The following is a 27846-nucleotide window of genomic DNA, read 5'->3' as shown; positions in this document are numbered from 1 at the left end:
TTGTTAGAGCGATGTTACTGAACATGTATATCTTGGTGTAGGGATCCACAATTGATATTGCCTCATTTGTTTGGTACTGTATTATAACTTATTAACACTGTATTTCAAACAAAACACCAAACTTTTAACTGTACCTGGAGGCATCCAAAAAGTCTACAGACAGTAAGACTTTCCATTCATCCTTCTTTTGTGAATATCTATGCTCAAGAGGTGACTCCTGGGTTAGATCCAAGTCTACCAAGTAATGGCATTTACTGATGTCAACCTGAAAACGCCAAACAAATCTGATCACCTACTGTAAAATCATAAATTTTCGTGGGACATTAAATTTCGTTTATTTTGTGGATAACAAAAATCCACGAAATTAAATCCCCACAAAAACATCAATTTGGTATGAAATAGATAGGGGAAAATTAGAAATCAGCGAAATATAATGTCCTTGAAACAGGTTAGTATATGAAAACCACGAAATTTTAACCCCACGAAAATAAATGATTCTACAGTATCTAACACAGATCAGCACTGACATATGTAGTACCTGTCTAATCTGATACCCTGTGCTGTCTTATCTGACACACTGTGGGATCCATAACATGCTAAGGATAGTGTCATTTTACACAGGTTTAATTTTGGTAGTTTTTATGAAAATTGGGATCACAGCTGTTGGTTTGATAGGACAAGGTGTCAGAATTATCAGGTGTTGGATAAGATCGGTTTTAACAGTTGGAAAAAAAGTTCTAATATCTAAACTTTTTAGACATTTCAATCTAAGGATGTTAAGTGAATGGAACAAAATTTTGTATAAGCACAACTAGTGTGGCCCTGATTTTTGCAGAGAGCAAACCAAGAAAATCGTGATAAATCTCAAATCCTTATACTTTGGTATGTGCGAACTATCACCCCATGAAAAATTTGTCTTCAGGGGTGAATGAGTTAAAAAAAAAAATCCATTCCGACACCACTCCCACCCCTACTTGTCTATTCCGACACCACTCCCACCCCTCCTTGTCTATTCCTACACCACTACCCCCCTACTTGTCTATTCCTACACCACTCCCCCCCCTACTTGTCCATTCCTACACCACTCCCCCCCCTCCTTGTCTATTCCTACCCCACTCCACCCCTACTTGTCTATTCCTACACCACTACAACCCTACTTGTCTATTCCGACACCACTCCCCCCCCTACTTGTCTATTCCTACACCTCTCCCACCCCTACTTGTCTATTCCGACACCACCCCCACCCCTACTTGTCTATTCCTACACCCCTACACCCCTACTTGTCTACTCCTACACCACTACACCCCTACTTGTCTATTCCTACACCACTACACCCCTACTTGTCCATTCCGACACCACTCCCACCCCTACTTGTCCATTCCTACACCACTCCCCCCCCTACTTGTCCATTCCTACACCACTCCCCCCCCTACTTGTCTATTCCTACACCACTACACCCCTACTTGTCTACTCCTACACCACTACACCCCTACTTGTCTATTCCTACACCACTACACCCCTTCTTGTCTATTCCAACACCACTCCCACCCCTACTTGTCTATTCCGACACCCCTCCCACCCCTACTTGTCTATTCCGACACCACCCCCACCCCTACTTGTCTATTCCTACACCCCTACACCCCTACTTGTCTACTCCTACACCACTCCACCCCTACTTGTCTACTCCTACACCACTACACCCCTACTTGTCTATTCCAACCCCACTCCCTCCCCTACTTGTCTATTCCTACACCACTACAACCCTACTTGTCTATTCCGACACCACTCCCCCCCCTCCTTGTCTATTCCTACCCCACTCCACCCCTACTTGTCTATTCCTACACCACTCCCCCCCCTACTTGTCTATTCCTACACCACTCCCCCCCCTACTTGTCCATTCCTACACCACTCCCACCCCTACTTGTCCATTCCTACACCACTCCCACCCCTCCTTGTCTATTCCTACACCACTACCCCCCTACTTGTCTATTCCTACACCACTACACCCCTTCTTGTCTATTCCAACACCACTCCCACCCCTACTTGTCTTTTCCTACACCACTACACCCCTACTTGTCTATTCCTACACCACTCCCCCCCCTACTTGTCTATTCCTACACCCCTACACCCCTACTTGTCTATTCCAACACCACTCCCACCCCTACTTGTCTTTTCCTACACCACTACACCCCTACTTGTCTATTCCGACACCACTCCCTCCCCTACTTGTCTATTCCTACACCACTACACCCCTACTTGTCTATTCCGACACCTATCCCACCCCTACTTGTCTATTTTAAACTTACGTATCTGGACTTTTCTTCCTTATTCATGTCATTCATATGACTAGGGATGACACTTGTAGCATCAGGGCCTTTCTGGAATGGTTGGGGTAGTTGGCCTTTAAAATCAGACTCAATAAACTTTAGGTTCCAGCTGTAATCATAGAAACAGATGTTGGCGATAGGCTTAGCTCACTTGTACACTTTTCCTGTGACCCCAACATCTGGGGTTCTGGTACAGATTCTGTTGTACCAGGGATAATCAAAAGTGACTATCTTTAATTAAATAACACTTTTTTAATCATTCAGATATTTAATTCATTTTCATTTATTAAGAGAAACCAATTCAATCAAAATAAGTTGTCATAAATAATTGACAAACATTTATAAGTTAAGGAAATAGGATTGTGTCACCATTTCTCAGTAGAATTTCTTCAAATTTTGTAGTTATATTGCTTTAAAGTAAAGAAAATTTTCTGCCACAAAGAAAATATAGGTTGTCAGAATTTTAAGGATTTTAAATGGAAATTTATGTNTGCTGAAATTGTGTAAAATTAATTCTCTATACACGATATAAAAATTGACATTTTATAATAAAACCATATACACGTAGTAATTGCAGGTAAGAGTTATCGTTCTTGAAAAACTTCACAGTAGTGAAATAGGTAGCCGGGTTCCTGAAGTACAGAAAAATGGACACATGTGACTCATTGATAAAAAAACACCTGAATTAATGCCTGGATTGCTTTGAAATACTTAAATATTGAGAGAACACACTGTTCTGTCAATAATAAACATACAATATTCATCAGTTTAATATTAAACATTAGAATTTGCGGAAATTGTGATACTGTCTCCCTACATTGGATTTTCAACTAGGGATGTACTTCCTGTTTCCGTTTATCAATACACTCCAATGACCTTAAAAGGAGCTTGCCACAGCTTACAATCTAGGGGAGAGAACTCTCCATTTGCAGCTGAATTTGCATAATTACTGTAAGATTACTAATTTAAGCAGACTCAAATTTAAGCATATTGTAAACGAGATTAGCACATTGAAAAAGAAAACTAAAGAAACTTTGATCACTGAAATCATAAAATTAAAATACCACTAAAATATCTATGTTGACAGCTGTATACAGTTTGAGCTCTACAATATCACTAAAATATCTATGTTGACAGTATACAGTTTGAGCTCTACAATACCACTAAAATATCTGTGTTGACAGTATACAGTTTGAGCTCTATAATACGACTAAAATATTGGTGTTTACATTATACAGTTTGAGCTCTATAATACCACTAAAATATCTGTGTTTACATTATACAGTTTGAGCTCTAAAGTATCTGTGTTGACAGTATACAGTTTGAGCTCAGAATTTACAGCAGCGAAAGTCTTAGAGTTTCAATGGAAACAAACTCACTTCTCCCCAGGCAAGAAGAAACTGCTTGGAAAGCGATACCATTCCTTGCCGACACAGATATTAACAGGTTTGTCAGTGGAGAGGGTGTGTATTTGAGGATCAGCAGCAATTTTATTCAGTCCTACATACAAGTCCAGGGGGGCATGGTAACCTGCAAATACAACAAAACTGACAAAGCAGGTTTAAGGTAAAACAGGCCCAGGGGCCTGTGAGCATTTTCACAAAAAATCTTACGATATATTTTACTCGTAAGAGAAAACTTACGATTTTGTTTCGTTTCACAAAAATTCTTATGAATTATGAATCGTAAGTGAAGAAAATATTGTAACTTTACGATAGCTTGACCTCTCTCTCTTAAGTGTAAAATTTTATCGAGGCAGATTTAACCACCGCACCTAAGCCATGCCCTATTTCTAACAAAATCAATATAGATGTTCCGTAAGGGTCCGTGTTAGTTTAATCGACATAATGTAACGACAAATTTAATCACATTTAATAATAGATGAGTAGTAAGTATGCTTGGTTTGACCGCCTTGATTTATTACTTATTATTTAAATCCGATTAGTGTATTGTGAAAATCACACACAACTATTCCTCAATCAGGAAATCACAGTATCATATAGATATTTAAGGATTAACTTGAAAATATTTTTCATGTTATGGAGATATTACACAAACAAGAGGCCAATGGGCCTTAACGGTCACCTGAGTTATGTAAAAACTGATGTTATCGATGTTGCCAAATGAAAAAGAAATAATTTTGTAACAAAGGTAACTTGAACTACATGTAACGCAAAAGTAGTGTGAACGATACGAGTAGTATATGTACTATGTACAAATAGTGGTTCTGTCAGTCAGCTGAATTTTGGTAAAGCACCTTAAAACCCTTCCATCTATATATATGAAGAGCATACAATTCTATCATATCTGGATCTTGAGAGGAAGATTTTTGAAATTTTAGTTAATTTGACCCTTTTTGGCCCCACCCCTTAGGCCCCTGGGGGCTTGGGACCATGTAATTCACAATTAAACTATAATAAAGTTTACCCCCTCCCCAGGGGGAAACGTGAGACCCAAGGGTCATGAAATTCACAAATTTGGTAAAGCACCATTCCATCTATGAAGAGTATTTGAATCTACCATATCTGAAATTTCAAAAATCTTCTTCTCATAAAACCCTTGAGAAGAAGATTTTGAAATTTCATTCAAATCAACCCTTTTTGGCCCCACCCATCAGCCCCTGTGGGTAAGTCAGGGCTGATTTCTGCATTTCATCAAACTACTATCTGATACTGATAATGCTAACCAAGTTTGAATTAATTCCAATGGAAATTTTAAATTAAATAAATGTTGGTCCAAAATGTGATTTCCCTATATAAACTAAAGTAAAGTTTATCCCCTCCCCAGGGGGAACTGTGAGACCGCAGGGTCATGAAATTCACAATTTTGGTAAAGCACCTTAAGACCGTTCCATCTATGAAAAGTGTTTGATTCTACCATATCTGGATCTTGAGAAGAAGATTTTTTTATCTGGATCTTGAGAAGAAGATTTTTGAAATTTTAGTCAATTTGACCCTTTTTGGCCCCGCCCCTCAGGCCCTTGGGGGCTGGGGACCATATAATTAACAATTTTGGGTGAACTTGGGCCATGGAAGGTTTCTGCAAAATTTCATTGAAATTAGTTCAGGGGTTTTAGAGAAGAAGTCGAAAATGTTAATTGTTTACGGACAGACGTTGCAAGCCTGACAAAAGGCGATCGCTATAGGTCACCGGAGACTTTGTCTCAGATGACCTAACAAGAGATCCCAAGGGGATCTTGGCGTCCACCATTGTACCATCTTCATTAGTTCTTTGTCAGTTCGATCTTTTCTCTTCTTTCCTCTAATCTGTTTGATCGAGTCATGTTAACAGTAATTGCACCTTGAGGTAACTTCTGATCTAAACTTAATACCGATGTGTATGCTAGCCAACCTTCAAAGTGAGTTTGTCATTCCACATATTTACTAGTACAGTACTTAATGCGAAAGAAATAGAATCGATCATTGCAATATGAGAAAGATCTGTTTAGTTCTTCCTTTTGCCATTTTGTATTTGAAGAAGCACTTGCCCAAATGACATATTGATGGGCCAAATAATTTTGGGAAGAAATATTTCCACAGCATTTAACACAATGCTTCAGTACATTAAAATACATATAACATGACAATGTTTGTAATATGTAAAACAGAATAAAACATTATATTTTTAATTCTTCAACCGTAGTAAAACCCGACATGATCCACTCCATTCAGGCTTCCCAAAAAGAAATACACAAAACTTGCACCTCAAAGAAGACACCCTGGCACTATATATATAGAAAATCTGAAAAGAAAAATCATCACATTTTCTAAATCACGGACAGTTTGATTCAAATCGAAGTAATGACAACTGAAAAAGGTACTGCCCCCCCCCCTCCCCCCCCCAGTTAATGTGGAAGGGACTATAATTTCTTTTATTCATTAATTTTTTGACAGTCACCAAAACTATTTTTGCTGGGCCAGTGACTATTTCACTTTTGACAACTTTTGGTCGCTCAAGCAAGACTTAAACCGCCATTGGTGAGCAGGAGACCGTCCATTTCAGTCACTGCTGCACAACAAGGGAACAAAGGGAACCTACATATAAAATTGGAGAAAGATCCCTCTGGTACTTCCCAAGAAATAGCGATAACAAACTTTCACAATCAAAATCCAAGATGACTGCCTGTCGGCCATGTTGTTGATCAGTCTCAAAAGTCCACAGCTAAGGACCAAGGGGAACATACATACGAAATTTGAGAAAGATCCCTCAGGTACTTCCCGAGAAATAGCGATAACAAACTTTCACTATCAAAATCCAAGATGGCTGCCTGCTTGGCAGTGATATTTACTCATATTGGAACTGCTTCGATTGGGCAAAAAAGTTATATTAAAGAGAGAGAGAGAGTGTGTGTGTTTGTGTGAAATGGAGATATGCATCACATTTAATTTTTGCGCCTTCAAATATTTTCAAAAATTAAAGGATTCTAAAAAATATAGAAAATACATGATTTTGTATCTTTATTTACTTGTATTTCTCTAGCTTCTCGCCCTCCTTCGTAAAATCGTGGATCCATGCCTGTAATGTCCCCTCTAACTGTAAATCGTGGATCCACGCCTGTAGTGCCCCCTCTAACTGTAAATCCCAGATCCATACCTGTAATGCCCCCTCTAACTATAAGTCGTGGATTGACGCCTGTAGCGCCCCTCTAAATGTAAATCGTGGATTGACGCCTGTAGCGCCCCTTTAACTGTAAATCGTGGATCCACACCTGTAGTGCCCCTTCTAACTGTAAATCGTGGATCCACGCCTGTAGTGCCCCCTCTAACTGTAAATCGTGGATCTATGCCTGTAGCGCCCTCTCTAACTGTAAATCGTGGATCCATGACTGTAGTGTCTCCTCTTACTGTAAATCGTGGATCCACGCCTGTAGTGCCCCCTCTAACTGTAAATCGTGGATCTATGCCTGTAGTGTCTCCTCTAACTGTAAATCGTGGATCCATGACTGTAGTGCCCCTCTAACTGTAAATCGTGGATCCATGCCTGTAGTGCCCCTCTAACTGTAAATCTTGGATCCACACCTGTAATGCCCCCTCTTACTGTAAATCGTGGATCCACACACGCCTGTTGTGCCCCCTCTAACGGTAAATCCTGTTACCAGAAGAAAATGCTTTGTTCTTCACATTTTTGTTAACCTTTTTCGTAGAAGTTCGTAAAACCGGAAGCATGTGTAAGACTTGCGCAAACTAAGCAAATGTCCTTGCTATGGAGGATTTTTCTCGTAAGTCAAATCGTAAGAGCAAACAATAATCTTAAGAATTGTCTGATGTTTTTTTTTTAACTTACGACTACTTTCGTGAAACTGACTTATGAGTTCTCTTACGATAATCTAACTCAAAACCTTACGACAAATATAAAGATTCTTTGTGAAAAGATTCAAAGATCATTGGAATGCTGGTAAAAGCAAAGATTATACATGTATGTAGAACAGACTTAATTTTTGCCATGCCCTGCATCTGTAAAATTGATTGACAATACACTCTGAAGCCTTGTCAACTTTTATGAATAAAAATTTGAGACCCAACAAAGTAAAATTTGGAAAATGTACAAATAATTTCATATTTTTCATTTAGTCAAACTATAAGGACCCACGTACCACAGTAAAAAACTGTAACAAAGTGTTTGAAACAATATTTTCCGGCATGACTTAAGTTTTGATAAATAATTTCTGACAATAAAACCATACCTTGCGGGAACTTTATGAAACAAGAGGCCCAAGGTCCTTAGCGGTCACCTGAGTTATATCATAGGTACTGGTAGCTTTATTTTATTGTTTAGATGTGATGTGGAAATCAGCATGTAAACTAAGTGAAATACAATACTTGTCATATCATCAAAGGATAAGAATTTGAAAATATTGGTAAATGTTCCCTTTGGGGCCCCGCCCTAGCCCCTGGGGATGGGGCAGGAATCCAAATTTTACAAAGTAATACTCTCATTCACCAAAGATGATTCTGACTAAGTTTGAGTAATTTTCTGCTGAAAATGGATAAAATATATATCCAAAAGTGTTATTTCCCTATATAAACTATAGTAAACTTTACCCCCTCCCCAAGGGAGAACAAATAGCTCGGGGGTCCTGAAATTTACAATTTAAGTAATGCCCCTGATGATCTTTCTTTCCATGCAGAGAAAATGAATGTAGTACCTCTGAGTCTGGAGGAGAAAAAAAATGGAAATATTGGTTAATTTTCCCTTTGGGGCCCCACCCTGGCCCCAGGGGTTGGGGTAGGAATCTCAATTTAACAATCTGAAACCATCTTCTTTCAAGGATAATTCTCACCAAGTAAAAATAATTTCCTACTGAAAGTTGTCAAAATATACCCAAAAGTGTTATTTCCCTATATAAACCTTAGTAAACTTTACCCCCTCTCCAAGGGAGAACGGATAGCTCAGGGATCCTGAAATTTACAATTTAAGTAAAGCCCCTGATGATCTTTCTTTCCATGCAGAGAAAATGACTGTAGCACCTCTGAGTCTGGAGAAGAACATTTTTGAATATTGGTTAATTTTCCCTTTGGGGCCCCGCCCTGGCCCCAGGGGTTGGGGTAGGAATCTCAATTTTACAATTTGAAACCATCTTCCTCCAAGGATAATTCTCACCAAGTAAAAATAATTTCCTACAGAAAGTTGTCAAAATATACCCAAAAGTGTTATTTCCCTATATAAACTATAGTAAACTTTACCCCCTCCCCAAGGGAGAACGGATAGCTCGGGGGTCCTGAAATTTACAATTTAAGTAATGCCCCTGATGATCTTTCTTTCCATGCAGAGAAAATGAATGTAGTACCTCTGAGTCTGGAGGAGAAAAAAAATGGAAATATTGGTTAATTTTCCCTTTGGGGCCCCACCCTGGCCCCAGGGGTTGGGGTAGGAATCTCAATTTAACAATCTGAAACCATCTTCTTTCAAGGATAATTCTCACCAAGTAAAAATAATTTCCTACTGAAAGTTGTCAAAATATACCCAAAAGTGTTATTTCCCTATATAAACCTTAGTAAACTTTACCCCCTCTCCAAGGGAGAACGGATAGCTCAGGGATCCTGAAATTTACAATTTAAGTAAAGCCCCTGATGATCTTTCTTTCCATGCAGAGAAAATGACTGTAGCACCTCTGAGTCTGGAGAAGAACATTTTTGAATATTGGTTAATTTTCCCTTTGGGGCCCCGCCCTGGCCCCAGGGGTTGGGGTAGGAATCTCAATTTTACAATTTGAAACCATCTTCCTCCAAGGATAATTCTCACCAAGTAAAAATAATTTCCTACAGAAAGTTGTCAAAATATACCCAAAAGTGTTATTTCCCTATATAAACCTTAGTAAACTTTACACCCTTCCCAAGGGAGAACAAATAGCTCGGGGGTCCTGAAATTTACAATTTAAATAAAGCCCCTGATGATCTTTCTTTCCATGCAGAGAAAATGACTGTAGTACCTCTGAGTCTGGAGAAGAACATTTTTGAAATATTGGTTAATTTTCCCTTCGGGGCCCCGCCCTGGCCCCAGGGGTTGGGGTAGGAATCCCAATTTTATAATTTTGTAGCCTCATCTACCAAGGATGATTCTGACCAAGTTTGAAAAAAATCCATCCACTGGTTCTTGAGAAGAAGTTGAAAATGTAAAAAGTTTACTCACGACGGACGACGACGGACGGAAAGCGATTAGAATAGGTCACTTGAGCAAAGCTCAGGTGACCTTAAAATAGATAAACACAAAATATAATCATTGATAGTGTCCTGAATGTAAAAGTTCAGTGGTGCTGTACCACGGTTTGAACCCTTGACTTCTGATTGTTATACCATCGTTCTAACCGACTGAGCTATCTAGTCAACGGAAGTGTCCATGCAGTCCAACTGTGCTACCGTTATCTCCAAACAGGGTATAAGGTGAGATAGTTATTTCAGTACCCAGTAGTTTCATAGCAACCTATAGCTAATGATGGGATGTTTCGGTTTTAAAGACAAAAAAAATAAGAGTTTTCAAAAGTAAATTTGACAACATACAGTAAACAAAATGTGAAGAATACAAAGATTAAATATTTAAGTTTAAGTGCTAAAAACTATTGAAACGACTTTTTGGAAGTATCGAAAGGTCTTAAACAAGTACTGAAACGACAGAGTACTGAAATGTCTGTACCGCTAATGCAATTTATCCTGTAATTACCTACCTTGGTAGATAGCAAATATCCTGGACAATGAGACGAGAGAGTAGGTGAATGCTGTAGCCTGGGAAATCCAGTTTGTATAGTCGGTGTAGTGCCTGGACGACTGGCTGGTGAATAGATAACACCAAAGCTTCTGTACCAACAAATAAAACTGAATAGTAAAATAAAAATAAACAAGACTATATCGCTCACCTGGTTATTTAAGCAATCATGGCACAATATTTACATTAATGCTCTGTAATGCCAAGTTGTAACCACTTCAGACATGTAGGGTAAGAACCTGGAAACGTTACTATGGAGACTTTATGATTCATAAAGAATTAAGGTTGTTACTATTACTAGCACATTAGTTGGGTTGGAGATAAAAAGTATGTGATGGCTGTTCATTTGTCGAATTGTCTATATAAACAATACCAAACTTTAACGCCTCCCCAAAGGCAAACGAGGGACCTGGGGCACATGCAAATCACAAAGTATATAAACCACCCAAATGCCTTTACAGCTATGGGTAGCATTTTTATAACTAAAGAAGAAGATTTTAAAAAAATTCCCAAACCCCCTCCCCCTTTTTAGCCCCTCACTCAGTCCCTAGGTGGTCAGACTCACAAATATTATACCAGCAAACCTCCATCCCCTAACAAGTATTTCTGTCAAAAATGAGCAAACTCCGTTCAAAACATTGGAAGATATGGCCTATTATGTCTATTTCATATATAAACTATGCTAAATTTCAACCCCTCCTCAGGGGCAAACAGAGGCCCTGAGAGACATGAAAATCACAAATTTTATAAACCGCCGAAAGGCCTTTACAGCTATGAGTAGTTTTTGATTCTAACATTTCTAGAACTGGAGAAGAAGATTTTTGAAATTTCCCTAAATTCCCCCCCTTTTCGGCCCCTAACTCAGCCCCCTAGGGGGACAGGCTCACACAATTTATACCAGCAGACCCTCCTCCCCTAATAAGTATTTCTCTTAAATATGAACAAATTATTTTCAAAACAATGGCCTGTCATGTCTATTTCCTATATAAACTATACTAAATTTTACCCCCTCCTCAGGTCATGAAAATCACAAATTGTATAAACCACCCAAATGCCTTTACAGCTATGGGTAGTATTTGATCCTAGCATTTTTATAACCAAATAAGATTTTTTTTTAAATTTTCCCAAATCCCCTCCCCCTTTTTAGCCCCTAACTCAGCCCCTAGGGTGTCAGACTCATAAATAGGAGATATGAAAATCACAATTTTTATAAACCACCCAAAGGCCTTTACAAACTACAATTTCACAATCTAGACATCTGAAGGAACAAAATTTTCTTAATGGTTAAGCACAGAGACGGGACACTTGGCATATAAAGTTATACTCAAATGAATAGGCTTTATTACAACAAATTGAACAACAACAAGTAAGTGTATTTAACAAAACCTCAATAAAACTATAATATTATATATGAGATACAATCTATTTTTCAAACATCTTGTACTACTGTTGATGTATAGGAATCGTTACCCATTACTATTTCCTGACGACATTACAGTTCTCATGTTAATTATTGCAGCTCCTTTATATCATATTTTGTGAAATCGAGAAATTATAACACTGGGAAAGAGCCTGCTCAACAGTAACTCAGCATGTTTTACATTATACATTGGAACCTCATCATGTTTTACATTATACATTGGTCCCTCAGCATGTTTTACATTATGCATTGGTACATTGCATTGATTGCACCGTTTTATATTATACATTGGTACATTGATTGCCTCGTTTTACATTATACATTGGCACCTCATCATGTTTTACATTATACATTGGTAACTCAGCCTGTTTTACATTAGCATTGGTACCTCAGCATGTTTTACATTATGCATTGGTACATTGCATTGATTGCACCGTTTTACATTATACATTGGTACATTGATTGCCCCGTTTTACATTATACATTGGTACATTGGTTGCCCCATTTTACATTATATATTGGTACCTCAGCATGTTTTACATTATATATTAGTACATTGATTGCCCCGTTTTACATTATACATTGCTACATCAGCATGTTTTACATTATACATTGGTACCTCAGCCTGTTTTACATTATACATTGGTACCTCAGCCTGTTTTACATTAGCATTGGTACCTCAGCATGTTTTACATTATACATTGATACATTGATTGCCCCGTTTTACATTATACATTGCTACCTCAGCATGTTTTACATTATACATTGGTACATTGGTTGCCCCATTTTACATTATATATTGGTACCTCACCATGTTTTACATTATACATTGGTTCATTGATCGCCCCGTTTTACATTATACATTGCTACATCAGCATGTTTTACATTATACATTGGTACCTTGATTGCCCCGTTTTACATTATACATTGTTACCTGAGCATGTTTTACATTATACATTGGTACATTGGTTGCCCCATTTTACATTATATATTGGTACCTCACCATGTTTTACATTATACATTGGTTCATTGATCGCCCCGTTTTACATTATACATTGCTACATCAGCATGTTTTACATTATACATTGGTACGTTGATTGCCCCGTTTTACATTATACATTGCTACATCAGCATGTTTTACATTATACATTGGTACATTGGTTGCCCCGTTTTACATTATACATTGCTACCTCAGCATTTTTTACATTATACATTGGTACCTCAGCATTTTTTACATTATACATTGGTACCTCAGCATTTTTTACATTATACATTGGTACATTGATTGCCCCATTTTACATTATATATTGGTACCTCAGCATGTTTTACATTATACATTGGTTCATTGATCGCCCCGTTTTACATTATACATTGCTACATTGATTGCCTCGTTTTACATTATAAATTGGTACATTGATCGCCCTGTTTTACTTTAGCATTGGTACCTCAGCATGTTTTACATTATACATTGGTACCTCAGTATGTTTTACATTATACATTGGTACATTGATCGCCCTGTTTTACATTATACATTTGTACCTCAGCACATTATACATTGGTATCTCAGCGTGTTTTACATTATACATCAGTATCTCAGCATGTTTTACATTATACATTGGTACCTCAGCATGCTTTACATTATACATTGGTACCTCAGCATGTTTTACATTATACATTTGGACCTCAGCATGTTTTACATTATACATTAGTATCTCAGCATGTTTTACATTATACATAGGTACCTCAGCATGTTTTACATTATACATTGGTACATTGATTGCCCCGTTTTACATTATACATTGGTACCTCAGTATGTTTTACATTAGACATTGGTACCTCAGCATGTTTTACATTATACATTTGTACATTGATTGCCCCGTTTTACATTATACATTGGGACATTGCATTGATAGCCCCGTTTTACATTATACATTGGTACGTTGATTGCCCCATTTTACATTATACATTGGTACATTGATTGCCTCGTTTTACATTATACATTGGTATATTGATTGCCCCGTTTTACATTATACATTGGTACCTCAGCATGCTTTACATTATAGATTGGTACCTCAGCATGTTTTACATTATACATTGGTACATTGATTGCCCCATTTTACATTATATATTGGTACCTCAGCATGTTTTACATTATACATTGGTACCTCAGTATGTTTTACATTGGTACCTCAGCATGTTTTACATTATGCATTGGTACATTGATTGCCCCGTTTTACATTATACATTGGTACATTGCATTGATAGCCCCGTTTTACATTATACATTGGTACATTGATTGCCCCATTTTACATTATACATTGGTACATTGATTGCCCCGTTTTACATTATACATTAGTACATTGATTGCCCCTTTTTACATTATACATTGGTATATTGATTGCCCCGTTTTACATTATACATTAGTACATTGATTGCCCCTTTTTACATTATACATTGGTATATTGATTGCCCCGTTTTACATTATACATTGGTACGTTGATTGCCCCATTTTACATTATACATTGGTACATTGATCGCCCCGTTTTACATTATACATTGGTACGTTGATTGCCCCATTTTACATTATACATTGGTACATTGATCGCCCTGTTTTACATTATACATTGGAACCTCAGCATGTTTTACATTATACATTGGGACCTCAGCATGTTTTACATTATACATTGGTACCTCAGTATGTTTTACATTATACATTGGTACATTGATCGCCCTGTTTTACATTATACATTTGAACCTCAGCATGTTTTACATTATACATTGGGACCTCAGCATGTTTTACATTATACATTGGTACTTCAGTATGTTTTACACTATACATTGGTACCTCAGCATGTTCTACATTATACATTGGTACCTCAGCATGTTTTACACTATACATTGGTACCTCAGCATGTTTTACATTATTCATTGGTACCTCAGCATGTTTTACATTATACATTGGACCATCGATTGCCCCGTTTTACATTATACATTGGTACATTGATTGCCCTGTTTTACATTATACATTGGTACATTGATCGCCCTGTTTTACATTATACATTTGAACCTCAGCATGTTTTACATTATACATTGGGCCCTCAGCATGTTTTTCATTATACATTGGTACCTCAGTATGTTTTACACTATACATTGGTACCTCAGCCTGTTTTACATTATACATTGGTACATTGATTGCCCTGTTTTACATTATACATTGGTACATTGATTGCCCCATTTTACATTATACATTGGGACCTCAGCATGTTTTACATTATACATTGGTACTTCAGTATGTTTTACACTATACATTGGTACCTCAGCATTTTTTACATTATACATTGGTACATCGATTGCCCCGTTTTACATTATACATTGGTCCCTCAGCAGTTTTTACATTATACATTGGTACCTCAGCATGTTTTACACCTCAGCATGTTTTACATTATACATTGGTACATTGATCGCCCTGTTTTACATTATAAATTGGAACCTCAGCATGTTTTACATTATACATTGGGCCCTCAGCATGTTTTTCATTATACATTGGTACCTCAGTATGTTTTACATTATACATTGGTACCTCAGCATGTTCTACATTATACATTGGTACCTCAGCATGTTTTACACTATACATTGGTACCTCAGCATGTTTTACATTGTACATTGGTACCTCAGCATGTTTTACATTATACATTGGTACATCGATTGCCCCGTTTTACATTATACATTGGTACCTCAGCAGTTTTTACATTATACATTGGTACCTCAGTATGTTTTACATTATACATTGGAACCTCATCATGTTTTACATTATACATTGGTGCCTCAGCATTTTTTACATTATACATTGGTACCTCAGCATTTATTACATTATACATTGGTACCTCAGGATGTTTTACATTATACATTGGTACCTCAGAATTTTTTACATTATACATTGGTACATTGCATTGATAGCCCCGTTTTACATTATACATTGGTACCTCAGTATGATTTACACTATACATTGGTACCTCAGTATGTTTTATATTATACATTGGTACATTGATCGCCCTGTTTTTCCTTATACATTGGTACCTCAGCATTTATTACATTATACATTGGTACCTCAGGATGTTTTACACTATACATTGGTACCTCAGTATGTTTTACATTATAGATTGGTACCTCAGCATGTTAAACATTATACATTGGTACGTTGATTGCCCCGTTTTACATTATACATTGGTACATTTACAGGGAGGGAAACAAAGGTGGTGTGTCCCTACCATGAGGGTTAAAAACATTATGTCATATTCAAATGAAAATATTATCAACTTAGTCATCTGCTTCGAGTAGTCAAAACTCAGGTGATGGGTCTCTTGTCCATTTTTCTAGAGAGGTCTCGAGTAAAAGAAATGTAATTGTGGAAATTTGAGCATGTGATGGTAACACAGTGTTTTATTTCCCAGTTATGTGATCAATTCAATCCAAGCAGACTTGCTGTTATAAAGATTAAGTATAGAAATAATATATAGAGGATATTTAATGGTGTGTTTAGTAATAACAAATATATTTCACGAGTGTGGCTAATATTTTGATATTTTACACAAGTGCGCAGCACGAGTGAAAAATATAAAAATATTAGCCACACTCGTGAAATATATTTGTTATTACTGAAGACACCATTAAATTTTCTATTTATTACATTTTTAAAGCATAAAACATGAAAAAATGCAATGCATTAAAAAAGGGCGGGAATCAGGAGCATAATAATTAGCGCCATATCCTAATGACATCACACCTGACAACAAGGCTGCCCGCCATTTTGAATATGGAATACTCAACGCAATTCTGACGTTTTCTGCTAATTTCTGGTAATATTACTTATACAAATGTTATTAATTGTATATTTATGTGAATACTTAAGTGTGTGTACCAAACATTTACCATAACAACCACTTAAATTCTACCGTTGCTTCATTTGAATCTGATCAAAAAATCGTTGCCTTTGAATGCAGTGAATACTAGATACTGTTATGATTGGTCAATATCAAATAGTGATATTTTCACACAGTGAAAATATCACTTTTGATATTTGTCACAGTGTGAAAGATATCAGTTTTATCAAGTTGATAGAATCCAATATTTCACTGGCAAAAATGTAATAAATGAAAGTATTATCATCAAAATTGCTATTTCTCTAAAAATTTCTAACCAGGCACATTTTTACATTTACGAGTGAAAGATTTACTGTCTAATGTAAGTACTACAGTCAAACTTTTATGTTTAAAATGTGCAGCACCATTGGGAAATGTTTATTGATGATAGAGTACCATGATTTACTGTACCTGTATGTAGTCGATGCTGATAGATCCACAAAGAACAAAAAATGGGTAGATTGGAAACAGGAATCGCTCCTCCTACAACAAAGAATTAAGAGCAAAAAAATCCACTTCCGCCAAAAAAATAAATGGACATATCATCAGTTACATAATTATGTATTTGTATGATGCAAACATTAATGATTCTGTACAAAATAATTGAACTTTCTACATGACGTTCCACCAAAATACTGCTTATATGTTGTTTCCATAAAATAAATGCCCATCTGAATTGCTAAGAGGATATGACCTTTGCCATTTACTGATTGACCCTGGTTTTCAGAACATAGCCTTAAAAGTTGCATAGTGCAAGCAACATATTCATGATACACACATTCTTTGAAGAATTATATATCAAGAGTAGAATGAATATGCATGTTTTACTTGTAGTTAACACCCCTCTATGGTCTCACACATGTACTTATAGTTAACACCCCTCTATGGCCTCACACATGTACTTATAGTTAACACCCCTCTATGGTCTCACACATGTTTTACTTGTAGTTAACACCCCTCTATGGTTTCACACATGTTCTTCTTATAGTTAACACCCCTCTATGGTCTCACACATGTACTTATAGTTAACACCCCTCTATGGCCTCACACATGTACTTATAGTTAACACCCCTCTATGGTCTCACACATGTTTTACTTGTAGTTAACACCCCTCTATGGTCTCACACATGTTCTTCTTATAGTTAACACCCCTCTATGGTCTCACACATGTACTTATAGTTAACACCCCTCTATGGTCTCACACATGTACTTATAGTTAACACCCCTCTATGGTCTCACACATGTACTTATAGTTAACACCCCTCTATGGTCTCACACATGTACTTATAGTTAACACCCCTCTATGGTCTCACACATGTACTTATAGTTAACACCCCTCTATGGTCTCACACATGTACTTATAGTTAACACCCCTCTATGGTCTCACACATGTACTTATAGTTAACACCCCTCTATGGTCTCACACATGTACTTATAGTTAACACCCCTCTATGGTCTCACACATGTACTTATAGTTAACACCCCTCTATGGTCTCACACATGTACTTATAGTTAACACCCCTCTATGGTCTCACACATGTACTTGTAGTTAACACCCCTCTATGGTCTCACACATGTACTTGTAGTTAACACCCCTCTATGGTCTCACACATGTACTTGACTTGTAGTTAACACCCCTCTATGGTCTCACACATGTACTTGTAGTTAACACCCCTCTATGGTCTCACACATGTACTTGTAGTTAACACCCCTCTATGGTCTCACACATGTACTTGTAGTTAACACCCCTCTATGGTCTCACACATGTACTTGTAGTTAACACCCCTCTATGGTCTCACACATGTACTTGTAGTTAACACCCCTCTATGGTCTCACACATGTACTTGTAGTTAACACCCCTCTATGGTCTCACACATGTACTTGTAGTTAACACCCCTCTATGGTCTCACACATGTACTTGTAGTTAACACCCCTCTATGGTCTCACACATGTACTTGTAGTTAACACCCCTCTATGGTCTCACACATGTACTTGTAGTTAACACCCCTCTATGGTCTCACACATGTACTTGTAGTTAACACCCCTCTATGGTCTCACACATGTACTTGTAGTTAACACCCCTCTATGGTCTCACACATGTACTTGACTTGTAGTTAACACCCCTCTATGGTCTCACACATGTACTTGTAGTTAACACCCCTCTATGGTCTCACACATGTACTTGTAGTTAACACCCCTCTATGGTCTCACACATGTACTTGTAGTTAACACCCCTCTATGGTCTCACACATGTACTTGTAGTTAACACCCCTCTATGGTCTCACACATGTACTTGTAGTTAACACCCCTCTATGGTCTCACACATGTACTTGTAGTTAACACCCCTCTATGGTCTCACACATGTACTTGACTTGTAGTTAACACCCCTCTATGGTCTCACACATGTACTTGACTTGTAGTTAACACCCCTCTATGGTCTCACACATGTTTTACTTGTAGTTAACACCCCTCTATGGTTTCAGACATGTTCTACTTATAGTTAACACCCCACTATGGTCTCACATATGTTCTACTTGTAGTTAACACCCCTCTATGGTCTCACACATGTACTTGACTTGTAGTTAACACCCCTCTATGGTCTCACACATGTTCTTCTTATAGTTAACACTCCTCTATGGTCTCAGACATGTTCTACTTATAGTTAACACCCCTCTATGGTCTCACATATGTTCTACTTGTAGTTAACACCCCTCTATGGTCTCAAAAATGTACTTATAGTTAACACCCCTCTATGGTCTCACACATGTTTTACTTGTAGGTAACACCCCTCTATGGTCTCACACATGTTCTACTTGTAAACACCCCTCTATGGTCTCACACATGTACTTGACTTGTAGTTAACCCCCCTCTATGGTCTCAAACATGTTCTACTTGTAGTTAACACCCCTCTTTGGTCTCACACATGTTTTACTTGTAGTTAATACCCCTCTATGGTCTCACACATGTTCTACTTATAGTTAACACCCCTCTATGGTGTCACACATGTACTTGACTTGTAGTTAACACCCCTCTATGGTCTCACACATGTTCTACTTGTTGTTAACACCCCTCTATGGTCTCAAACATGTTCTACTTGTAGTTAACACCCCTCTATGGTCTCACACATGTTCTACTTATAGTTAACAGCCCTCTATGGTCTCACACATGTTTTACTTGTAGTTAACACCCCTCTATGGTCTCAAACATGTTCTACTTATAGTTAACACCACTATATGGTCTCACACATGTTTTACTTGTAGTTAACACCCCTCTATGGTCTCACACATGTTCTACTTGTAAACACCCCTCTATGGTCTCACACATGTTCTACTTATAGTGAACACCCCTCTATGGTCTCACACATGTTCTACTTGTAGTTAACAGCCCTCTATGGGCTCACACAATTCCTTTTGTCCATGTGAGCCAATAAGCGAGGAAGATTCCGAAAGCATACCTTGTGAGGTCTTGTGAAGAATATGATTATCCATATGTACATTGGTAAAATGGCCAACCATAATGGAATGTCTGAAATAACAAAAAGTCAACTAAAATCTCATATTCAGCATCAAATTAGACCAATATTTTATTGCAAATATACCCAATCTTTCACTCAATTCTTATTTTCTATATCTGATATGTTAGTAGAGAAACTAAAACAGTTTTGTTGCTATATGATGTATATAAAACTTTGTTGCTATACGATGTATATAAAGTGTTTTTGCTATATGATGTATATAAAGCTTTGTTGCTATATGATGTATATAAATTGTTTTTGCTATACGATGTATATAAAGTGTTTTTGCTATATGATGTATATAAAGTTTTGTTGCTATATGATGTATATAAAGTTTTGTTGCTATATGATGTATATAAAGCTTTGTTGCTATAGGATGTATATAAAGCTTTGTTGCTATATGATGTATATAAAGTTTTGTTGCTATATGATGTATATAAAGCTGTGTTGCTATATGATGTATATAAAGTTTTGTTGCTATATGATGTATATACAGTTTTGTTGCTATATGATGTATATAAAGCTTTGTTGCTATATGATGTATATAAAGTTTTGTTGCTATATGATGTATATAAAGCTTTGTTGCTATATGATGTATATAAAGTTTTGTTGCTATATGATGTATATAAAGCTGTGTTGCTATATGATGTATATAAAGTTTTGTTGCTATATGATGTATATACAGTTTTGTTGCTATATGATGTATATAAAGCTTTGTTGCTATATGATGCATATAAAGTTTTGTTGCTATATGATGTATATAAAGCTTTGTTGCTATATGATGTATATAAAGCTTTGTTGCTATATGATGTATATAAAGTTTTGTTGCTATATGATGTCTATAAAGCTTTGTTGCTATATGATGTCTATAAAGCTTTGTTGCTATATGATGTATATAAAGCTTTGTTGCTATATGATGTCTATGAAGTTTTGTTGCTATATGATGTATATAAAGCTTTGTTGATATATGATGTATATAAAGTTTTGTTGATATATGATCTGTATCTTGATTAAATTTGGATTTTTTTTAAACTTACCTGTATTTTTTGTTTTCAGTAAACTTTTAACACACACCTGAAAGTACATAATATGCAGAATTTTAAATCATTTTCTGTTCAGAGATTTTACTCCATTTTAATGTTTTACAGACATATTTTTTTTCTTCACATTACAGTATGAAATGAAAAGATAGTTAAATATTAATGGTTTTCAATAGACATTAATTAATATGCTTTATTTATGTCTGGTGATGAAAGATAAGAGGCCCATGGGCCTAAACGGTCACCTGAGTCCTACAGTCTTTATTTTTGTCGTTGAAAAATGAACCATTTTGAGTACAAAATAGTTAAGTATAACGTTAACTTAAGTTTGTCAGGTCCATGAGCTGATAATTCCTGGACAGAGTTTCAGTTAAATCGGCCTATTAGAACCAGCAGAACTTGACTTTAAGTTTGAAATATTTTTTTTCAAAATGGCGACCGTGTCGGCCATATTGGATTTCTGATCGACCTGAAAAATAACAACACTTTGTCAGGACCATGAGTCGATCGTTCCTACAAAGTTTCAGTTCAATCGGCCCAGTAGAACTTGACTTTAAGTTTGAAATAGTTTTTCAAAATGGCGGCCGTGTCGGCCATATTGGATTTCTGATTGACCCGAAAAATAACAATACTTTGTTAGGACCATGTGTCGATCATTCCTACAAAGTTTCAGTTCAATCGGCACAGTAGAACTTGTCTTTAAGTTTGAAATAGTTTTTCAAAATGGCGGCAGTGGCGGCCATATTGGATTTCTGATTGACCCGAAAAATAACAACACTTGGTCAGGGAGATGTCAGTAACCTTCCCAGGAAATATTAATGAAGTCCCTTTGCCAGTATTTCAGCTTAAGTTGAAAATATAAAATGTTAACGGACGACGGACGAAGACGGATAGCAATAGGTCACTTGAGCTAAAGCTCAGGTGACCTAAAAATGCATAAAAATTGAAAGCAAATGCAAAGCTATGTTTAGCAGATGGAGCCTATTACAATTTCCTCTAATGCAGTTAGAAGAGATGAAAAACAAAGGCCCTTTTCCTTTATTTGTTTCAACCAGTTGAAACGATTAAACCAGAAAAAAAACGACAGGTGCAGATCTGAACCAAGGCTGACCTCAGGAATATTCGGCACATGTAGATTGAGGGCTCTGACAGAAACTAAAATGCTGACAATTGCTAGTTTGCATTATTTCTTTATAAAACAAGGTCAAGAAACATGTAGATTTTAAGATGCTTTATATAATTTAGTGGAAGCGTGAAAGAATGAGATAATATTCTTGATACATTGTTGTTTATTCTTTGAAACTGTGTATTTTTAGATCTGCCTGCAGTTTGGTCCTAGTGCATACGTTTATCGTGGAATTTCTGCGCCATCTGAACTGTTTCACTGGTATATGCGAATGTGACCCTAATGTCTACTAAGGTCTAAGGGAGGTAACTTAGCAAATGAATCCTTGGAGGTTATGTAGAATGTGTCGGACAAAGTTAATGTAAGTTTATTGAACCATTCTAACACAAAATCAGAGTGAACAAATATTGACTCCTATTTGAAAGACAAAATAAAGCAAAGACAAATATGATGTTGGTATCACTTACTGTTATTGGTAGACATGATAATGCTAAGATGAATACAATGTTGAAATTAAGGAATCCATTCAGAAAGTAGTATGAAAATGGTTCAACTCCTGAAAATAATCGTAAAAATATCATTAAGTAAAACTTTAATATATATATTTCAGAGCACACTATATATATTTAATACAGACAAACATTAATACAGGTCGACTGAAACAACACAGTCTGTCTGTGTAGTTATCTTGATAAAGACATTTTTGATGCATTAAATTATGAATACATGCAAATAACATTCTTAATACGTTCTGATATGGACCAAACTAGTGCTTTAACTTCTCATGTCTTGTATCTCCGAAGAGATATGTCCCCAAATGTTCTAGTCTACCAAGCTGTACATATTGGTACATGTATATATTTGAAAGTACCATAAATATAGCAGTTGCTTTACCCAGGAAATTTTGTTATCAATGCAATGTCACATTGTGGGATAGCCACTGTTGATAGAGTAACATACACATGTGTAGCTAAATCGACAGTGGGTATCCTGCGATGTTGATAGAGTAACATACACATGTGTAGCTAAATCAACTTTGGGTATCCTGCAATGTTGATAGAGTAACATACACATGTGTAGCTAAATCGACTGTGGGTATCCTGCGGTGGAAATGTCACGATGTAAAAAGAATGTGTAAAGTTGGTGATCTTACCGTACAGGTCTGGTCCATGACTAGTAAATACATTATACATGACAATGTTAAGCGGTGCTATCACCATCTTCTGGTAATATAGTGAGTCAATCTTCATCATTGGCAGCTGTCAACAGGAGAAAATGAGGTACATTTATATATGGAACAACACCACATAAATTAACACACAGTGACGCTACAAAAAAGATTCTATAGTAATGTGTTGTACTTACTAGGAACACAGCCAGGGATATAAGACTCCATATTATGAACTCTTTCACTTTACGTCGCCTCAAAAGTACATCTATGGCAATAGGAACACTGTAAGGGTAACCAAAGGAAAACTGTAAAATATAGCATTTCATCCTTAACCCTAGCTGACACCACCACTCACTATAGATCATCATTAACCCAAGCTGACACCACCACTCACTATAGATCATCATTAACCCTAGCTGACACCACCACTCACTATAGATCATCATTAACCCTAGCTGACACCACCACTCACTATAGATCATCATTAACCCTAGCTGACACCACCACTCACTATAGATCATCATTAACCCTAGCTGACACCACCACTCACTATAGATCATCATTAACCCTAGCTGACACCACCACTCACTATAGATCATCATTAACCCTAGCTGACACCACCACTCACTATAGATCATCATTAACCCTAGCTGACACCACCACTCACTATAGATCATCATTAACCCTAGCTGACACCACCACTCACTATAGATCATCATTAACCCTAGCTGACACCACCACTCACTATAGATCATCATTAACCCTAGCTGACACCACCACTCACTATAGATCATCATTAACCCTAGCTGACACCACCACTCACTATAGATCATCATTAACCCTAGCTGACACCACCACTCACTATAGATCATCATTAATCCTAGCTGACACCACCACTCACTATAGATCATCATTAACCCTAGCTGACACCACCACTCACTATAGATCATCATTAACCCTAGCTGACACCACCACTCACTATAGATCATCATTAACCCTAGCTGACACCACCACTCACTATAGATCATCATTAACCCTAGCTGACACCACCACTCACTATAGATCATCATTAACCCTAGCTGACACCACCACTCACTATAGATCATCATTAACCCTAGCTGACACCACCACTCACTATAGATCATCATTAACCCTAGCTGACACCACCACTCACTATAGATCATCATTAACCCTAGCTGACACCACCACTCACTATAGATCATCATTAACCCTAGCTGACACCACCACTCACTATAGATCATCATTAACCCTAGCTGACACCACCACTCACTATAGATCATCATTAACCCTAGCTGACACCACCACTCACTATAGATCATCATTAACCCTAGCTGACACCACCACTCACTATAGATCATCATTAACCCTAGCTGACACCACCACTCACTATAGATCATCATTAATCCTAGCTGACACCACCACTCACTATAGATCATCATTAACCCTAGCTGACACCACCACTCACTATAGATCATCATTAACCCTAGCTGACACCACCACTCACTATAGATCATCATTAACCCTAGCTGACACCACCACTCACTATAGATCATCATTAACCCTAGCTGACACCACCACTCACTATAGATCATCATTAACCCTAGCTGACACCACCACTCACTATAGATCATCATTAACCCTAGCTGACACCACCACTCACTATAGATCATCATTAACCCTAGCTGACACCACCACTCACTATAGATCATCATTAACCCTAGCTGACACCACCACTCACTATAGATCATCATTAACCCTAGCTGACACCACCACTCACTATAGATCATCATTAACCCTAGCTGACACCACCACTCACTATAGATCATCATTAACCCTAGCTGACACCACCACTCACTATAGATCATCATTAACCCTAGCTGACACCACCACTCACTATAGATCATCATTAACCCTAGCTGACACCACCACTCACTATAGATCATCATTAACCCTAGCTGACACCACCACTCACTATAGATCATCATTAACCCTAGCTGACACCACCACTCACTATAGATCATCATTAACCCTAGCTGACACCACCACTCACTATAGATCATCATTAACCCTAGCTGACACCACCACTCACTATAGATCATCATTAACCCTAGCTGACACCACCACTCACTATAGATCATCATTAACCCTAGCTGACACCACCACTCACTATAGATCATCATTAACCCTAGCTGACACCACCACTCACTATAGATCATCATTAACCCTAGCTGACACCACCACTCACTATAGATCATCATTAGCCCTAGCTCACACCACCACTCACTATAGATCATCATTCAGTTTTTTTTTCTGGGTTTTTTTTTAACGGCTTTCTTTGTTTTTATATTTTATTTGATATAACTGCAGTTGGGCTGGGCAAGGGAGCAACTGCTGATCAAGCAGCTCAATTAGTTAGAGCAACCATATTGTGATCAGAGGTCCAGCATTTGAATCCCTGCCTGGCTCCATTGCGTTAAGTTTCACCATCAGAACACCATTGTTGATATATATTTTTTTATTTATTTCATCTGTATCCTTTTTCATAAAAATTCTGCAAGGAAAGAGTTTTTTTCAGAAATAATTTATCAAAAGTTATGTGATGCTATACAGGTTAATATCTTTCAAATTCATAGTACAAGATTATTGCAGTGGAAAGATAAATATTAGAAATATTCACATGAATAGAACTTACCCAAGAATTCCAGCAAATGGCCAACCAAGTATGGCACTGGCTGCTGTTCCTAAAATGGCCACCTTAAATGTCCATATTATAAAAAAAAAACATTTAGAAAATAACTCAATTCCTTTGAACCATACGTTGTGAATGTTATTTTACAATTTAAAATTATCATGAATAACATGCTTGTTTCCTGTTACATGTCTGAAAAAATTAGGATAGATATAGGTAGGTAAGAAATTTTATTTTATTCAAACTGTTTTTTAATAGGTTTGAATAGGAGAGTGATCTTGACCTGAACACTGCTTTTTTGAAATTGGCAAAAAAATTAGGGTAGGCACAAAAAATAAGGATAGGTAGGGTATCCGAAACAAACAACATTTTTAGTATAACACATTCTTGCACACTAGACTGAGATATCTGCATTTCCGGCAGTGCTGGAAAATTCTATCCAACCCATAGGTCTAGATTGCTTACATGTGCAGACTGGTGAGAGAATTATAGTGACCTTTTGGGGTCACGCTATTGTTCGTGACTTCATTTTATGACGTTTTGGGATCAGTCAGGGTCATTGACGTCATTAACAATTTCCATCCGTGCTGCATATGCAAATGAGAAATGCACGGACAGTTTACAACTTTACTAGAAGAGCAGTATTTATGAGTTTTAGGTAATAAGCAAGAAATAGAATATATCCCTGATGTGAGGAAAGGATAAGGTAATTCAAACACTGGAATAAAATATTGAGCAGAAGACCCTTGGTAAAGCCTCAGGTCTCCTGCTAAATATTGTATACCCTTGGGTTAGAATAACCTTATCCTTACCTCACATCAGGGATGGCTTCTATTATTCTCGCAGCTCAGACAGGGATATCCCAAGAAATATCCTGTGCTGGAATTTTCTATCTTGTCTGATCTATCTGGCACCTTTACACAACATTTCTCGGAATTTTCTCAAGCCAATGTATTCATCTCAGCACTAATGGCATACCTGCCAACCCTGGCTATACTGAAAGAGGGTGATGACCTATTAACATGTACATACCTGCCAACCCTGGCTATACTGAAAGAGGGTGATGACCTATTAACATGTACATACCTGCCAACCCCGGATATACTGAAAGAGGGTGATGTCCTATTAACATGTACGTACCTGCCAATCCCGGATATACTGAAAGAGGGTGATGACCTATTAACATGTACATACCTGCCAACCCTGGCTATACTGAAAGAGGGTGATGTCCTATTAACATGTACATACCTGCCAACCCCGGATATACTGAAAAAGGGTTATGACCCTCTTTTGAAAATTAAAAAGAGGGTCATAGTGCGCGACGGCTTTTTCTAGTAATGCAAGTGATCAACTCGTACATTTTTTTATTCTGTTTTGTTGTAATATGTGTAAAAAAAGTATAAAATAAAATATACATTGT

The 27846-nt window shown here is 37.1% G+C and overlaps 1 protein-coding gene across 1 annotated transcript in view; it reads right to left on the bottom strand.

Annotated features, from left to right (window-relative positions):
* Window positions 1–104: 104 nt before the first annotated feature.
* The window catches only part of LOC110464260 (alpha-1,2-mannosyltransferase ALG9-like), a 44122-nt gene continuing 16380 nt past the window's right edge, over window positions 105–27846 (bottom strand). Inside the window, exons 6-16 of the mRNA XM_021519370.1 lie at window positions 26430–26491; window positions 23911–23998; window positions 23699–23804; window positions 23013–23101; window positions 21417–21453; window positions 20320–20390; window positions 17277–17348; window positions 10489–10618; window positions 3707–3857; window positions 2307–2436; window positions 105–265 (exon numbers count right to left, since the gene is read on the bottom strand). Coding sequence (XP_021375045.1) covers window positions 125–265; window positions 2307–2436; window positions 3707–3857; window positions 10489–10618; window positions 17277–17348; window positions 20320–20390; window positions 21417–21453; window positions 23013–23101; window positions 23699–23804; window positions 23911–23998; window positions 26430–26491 — 1077 coding nt within the window. The 3' untranslated portion in view covers window positions 105–124. The remainder of the gene's footprint in view (window positions 266–2306; window positions 2437–3706; window positions 3858–10488; window positions 10619–17276; window positions 17349–20319; window positions 20391–21416; window positions 21454–23012; window positions 23102–23698; window positions 23805–23910; window positions 23999–26429; window positions 26492–27846) is intronic.

This window comes from Mizuhopecten yessoensis, unplaced genomic scaffold (assembly GCF_002113885.1).
Source record: "Mizuhopecten yessoensis strain PY_sf001 unplaced genomic scaffold, ASM211388v2 scaffold10977, whole genome shotgun sequence".
Taxonomy (NCBI): Eukaryota; Metazoa; Mollusca; class Bivalvia; order Pectinida; family Pectinidae; genus Mizuhopecten; species Mizuhopecten yessoensis.
Note: the sequence above shows the minus strand (reverse complement) of the source record. Positions and strands in the feature narration are given on the sequence as shown.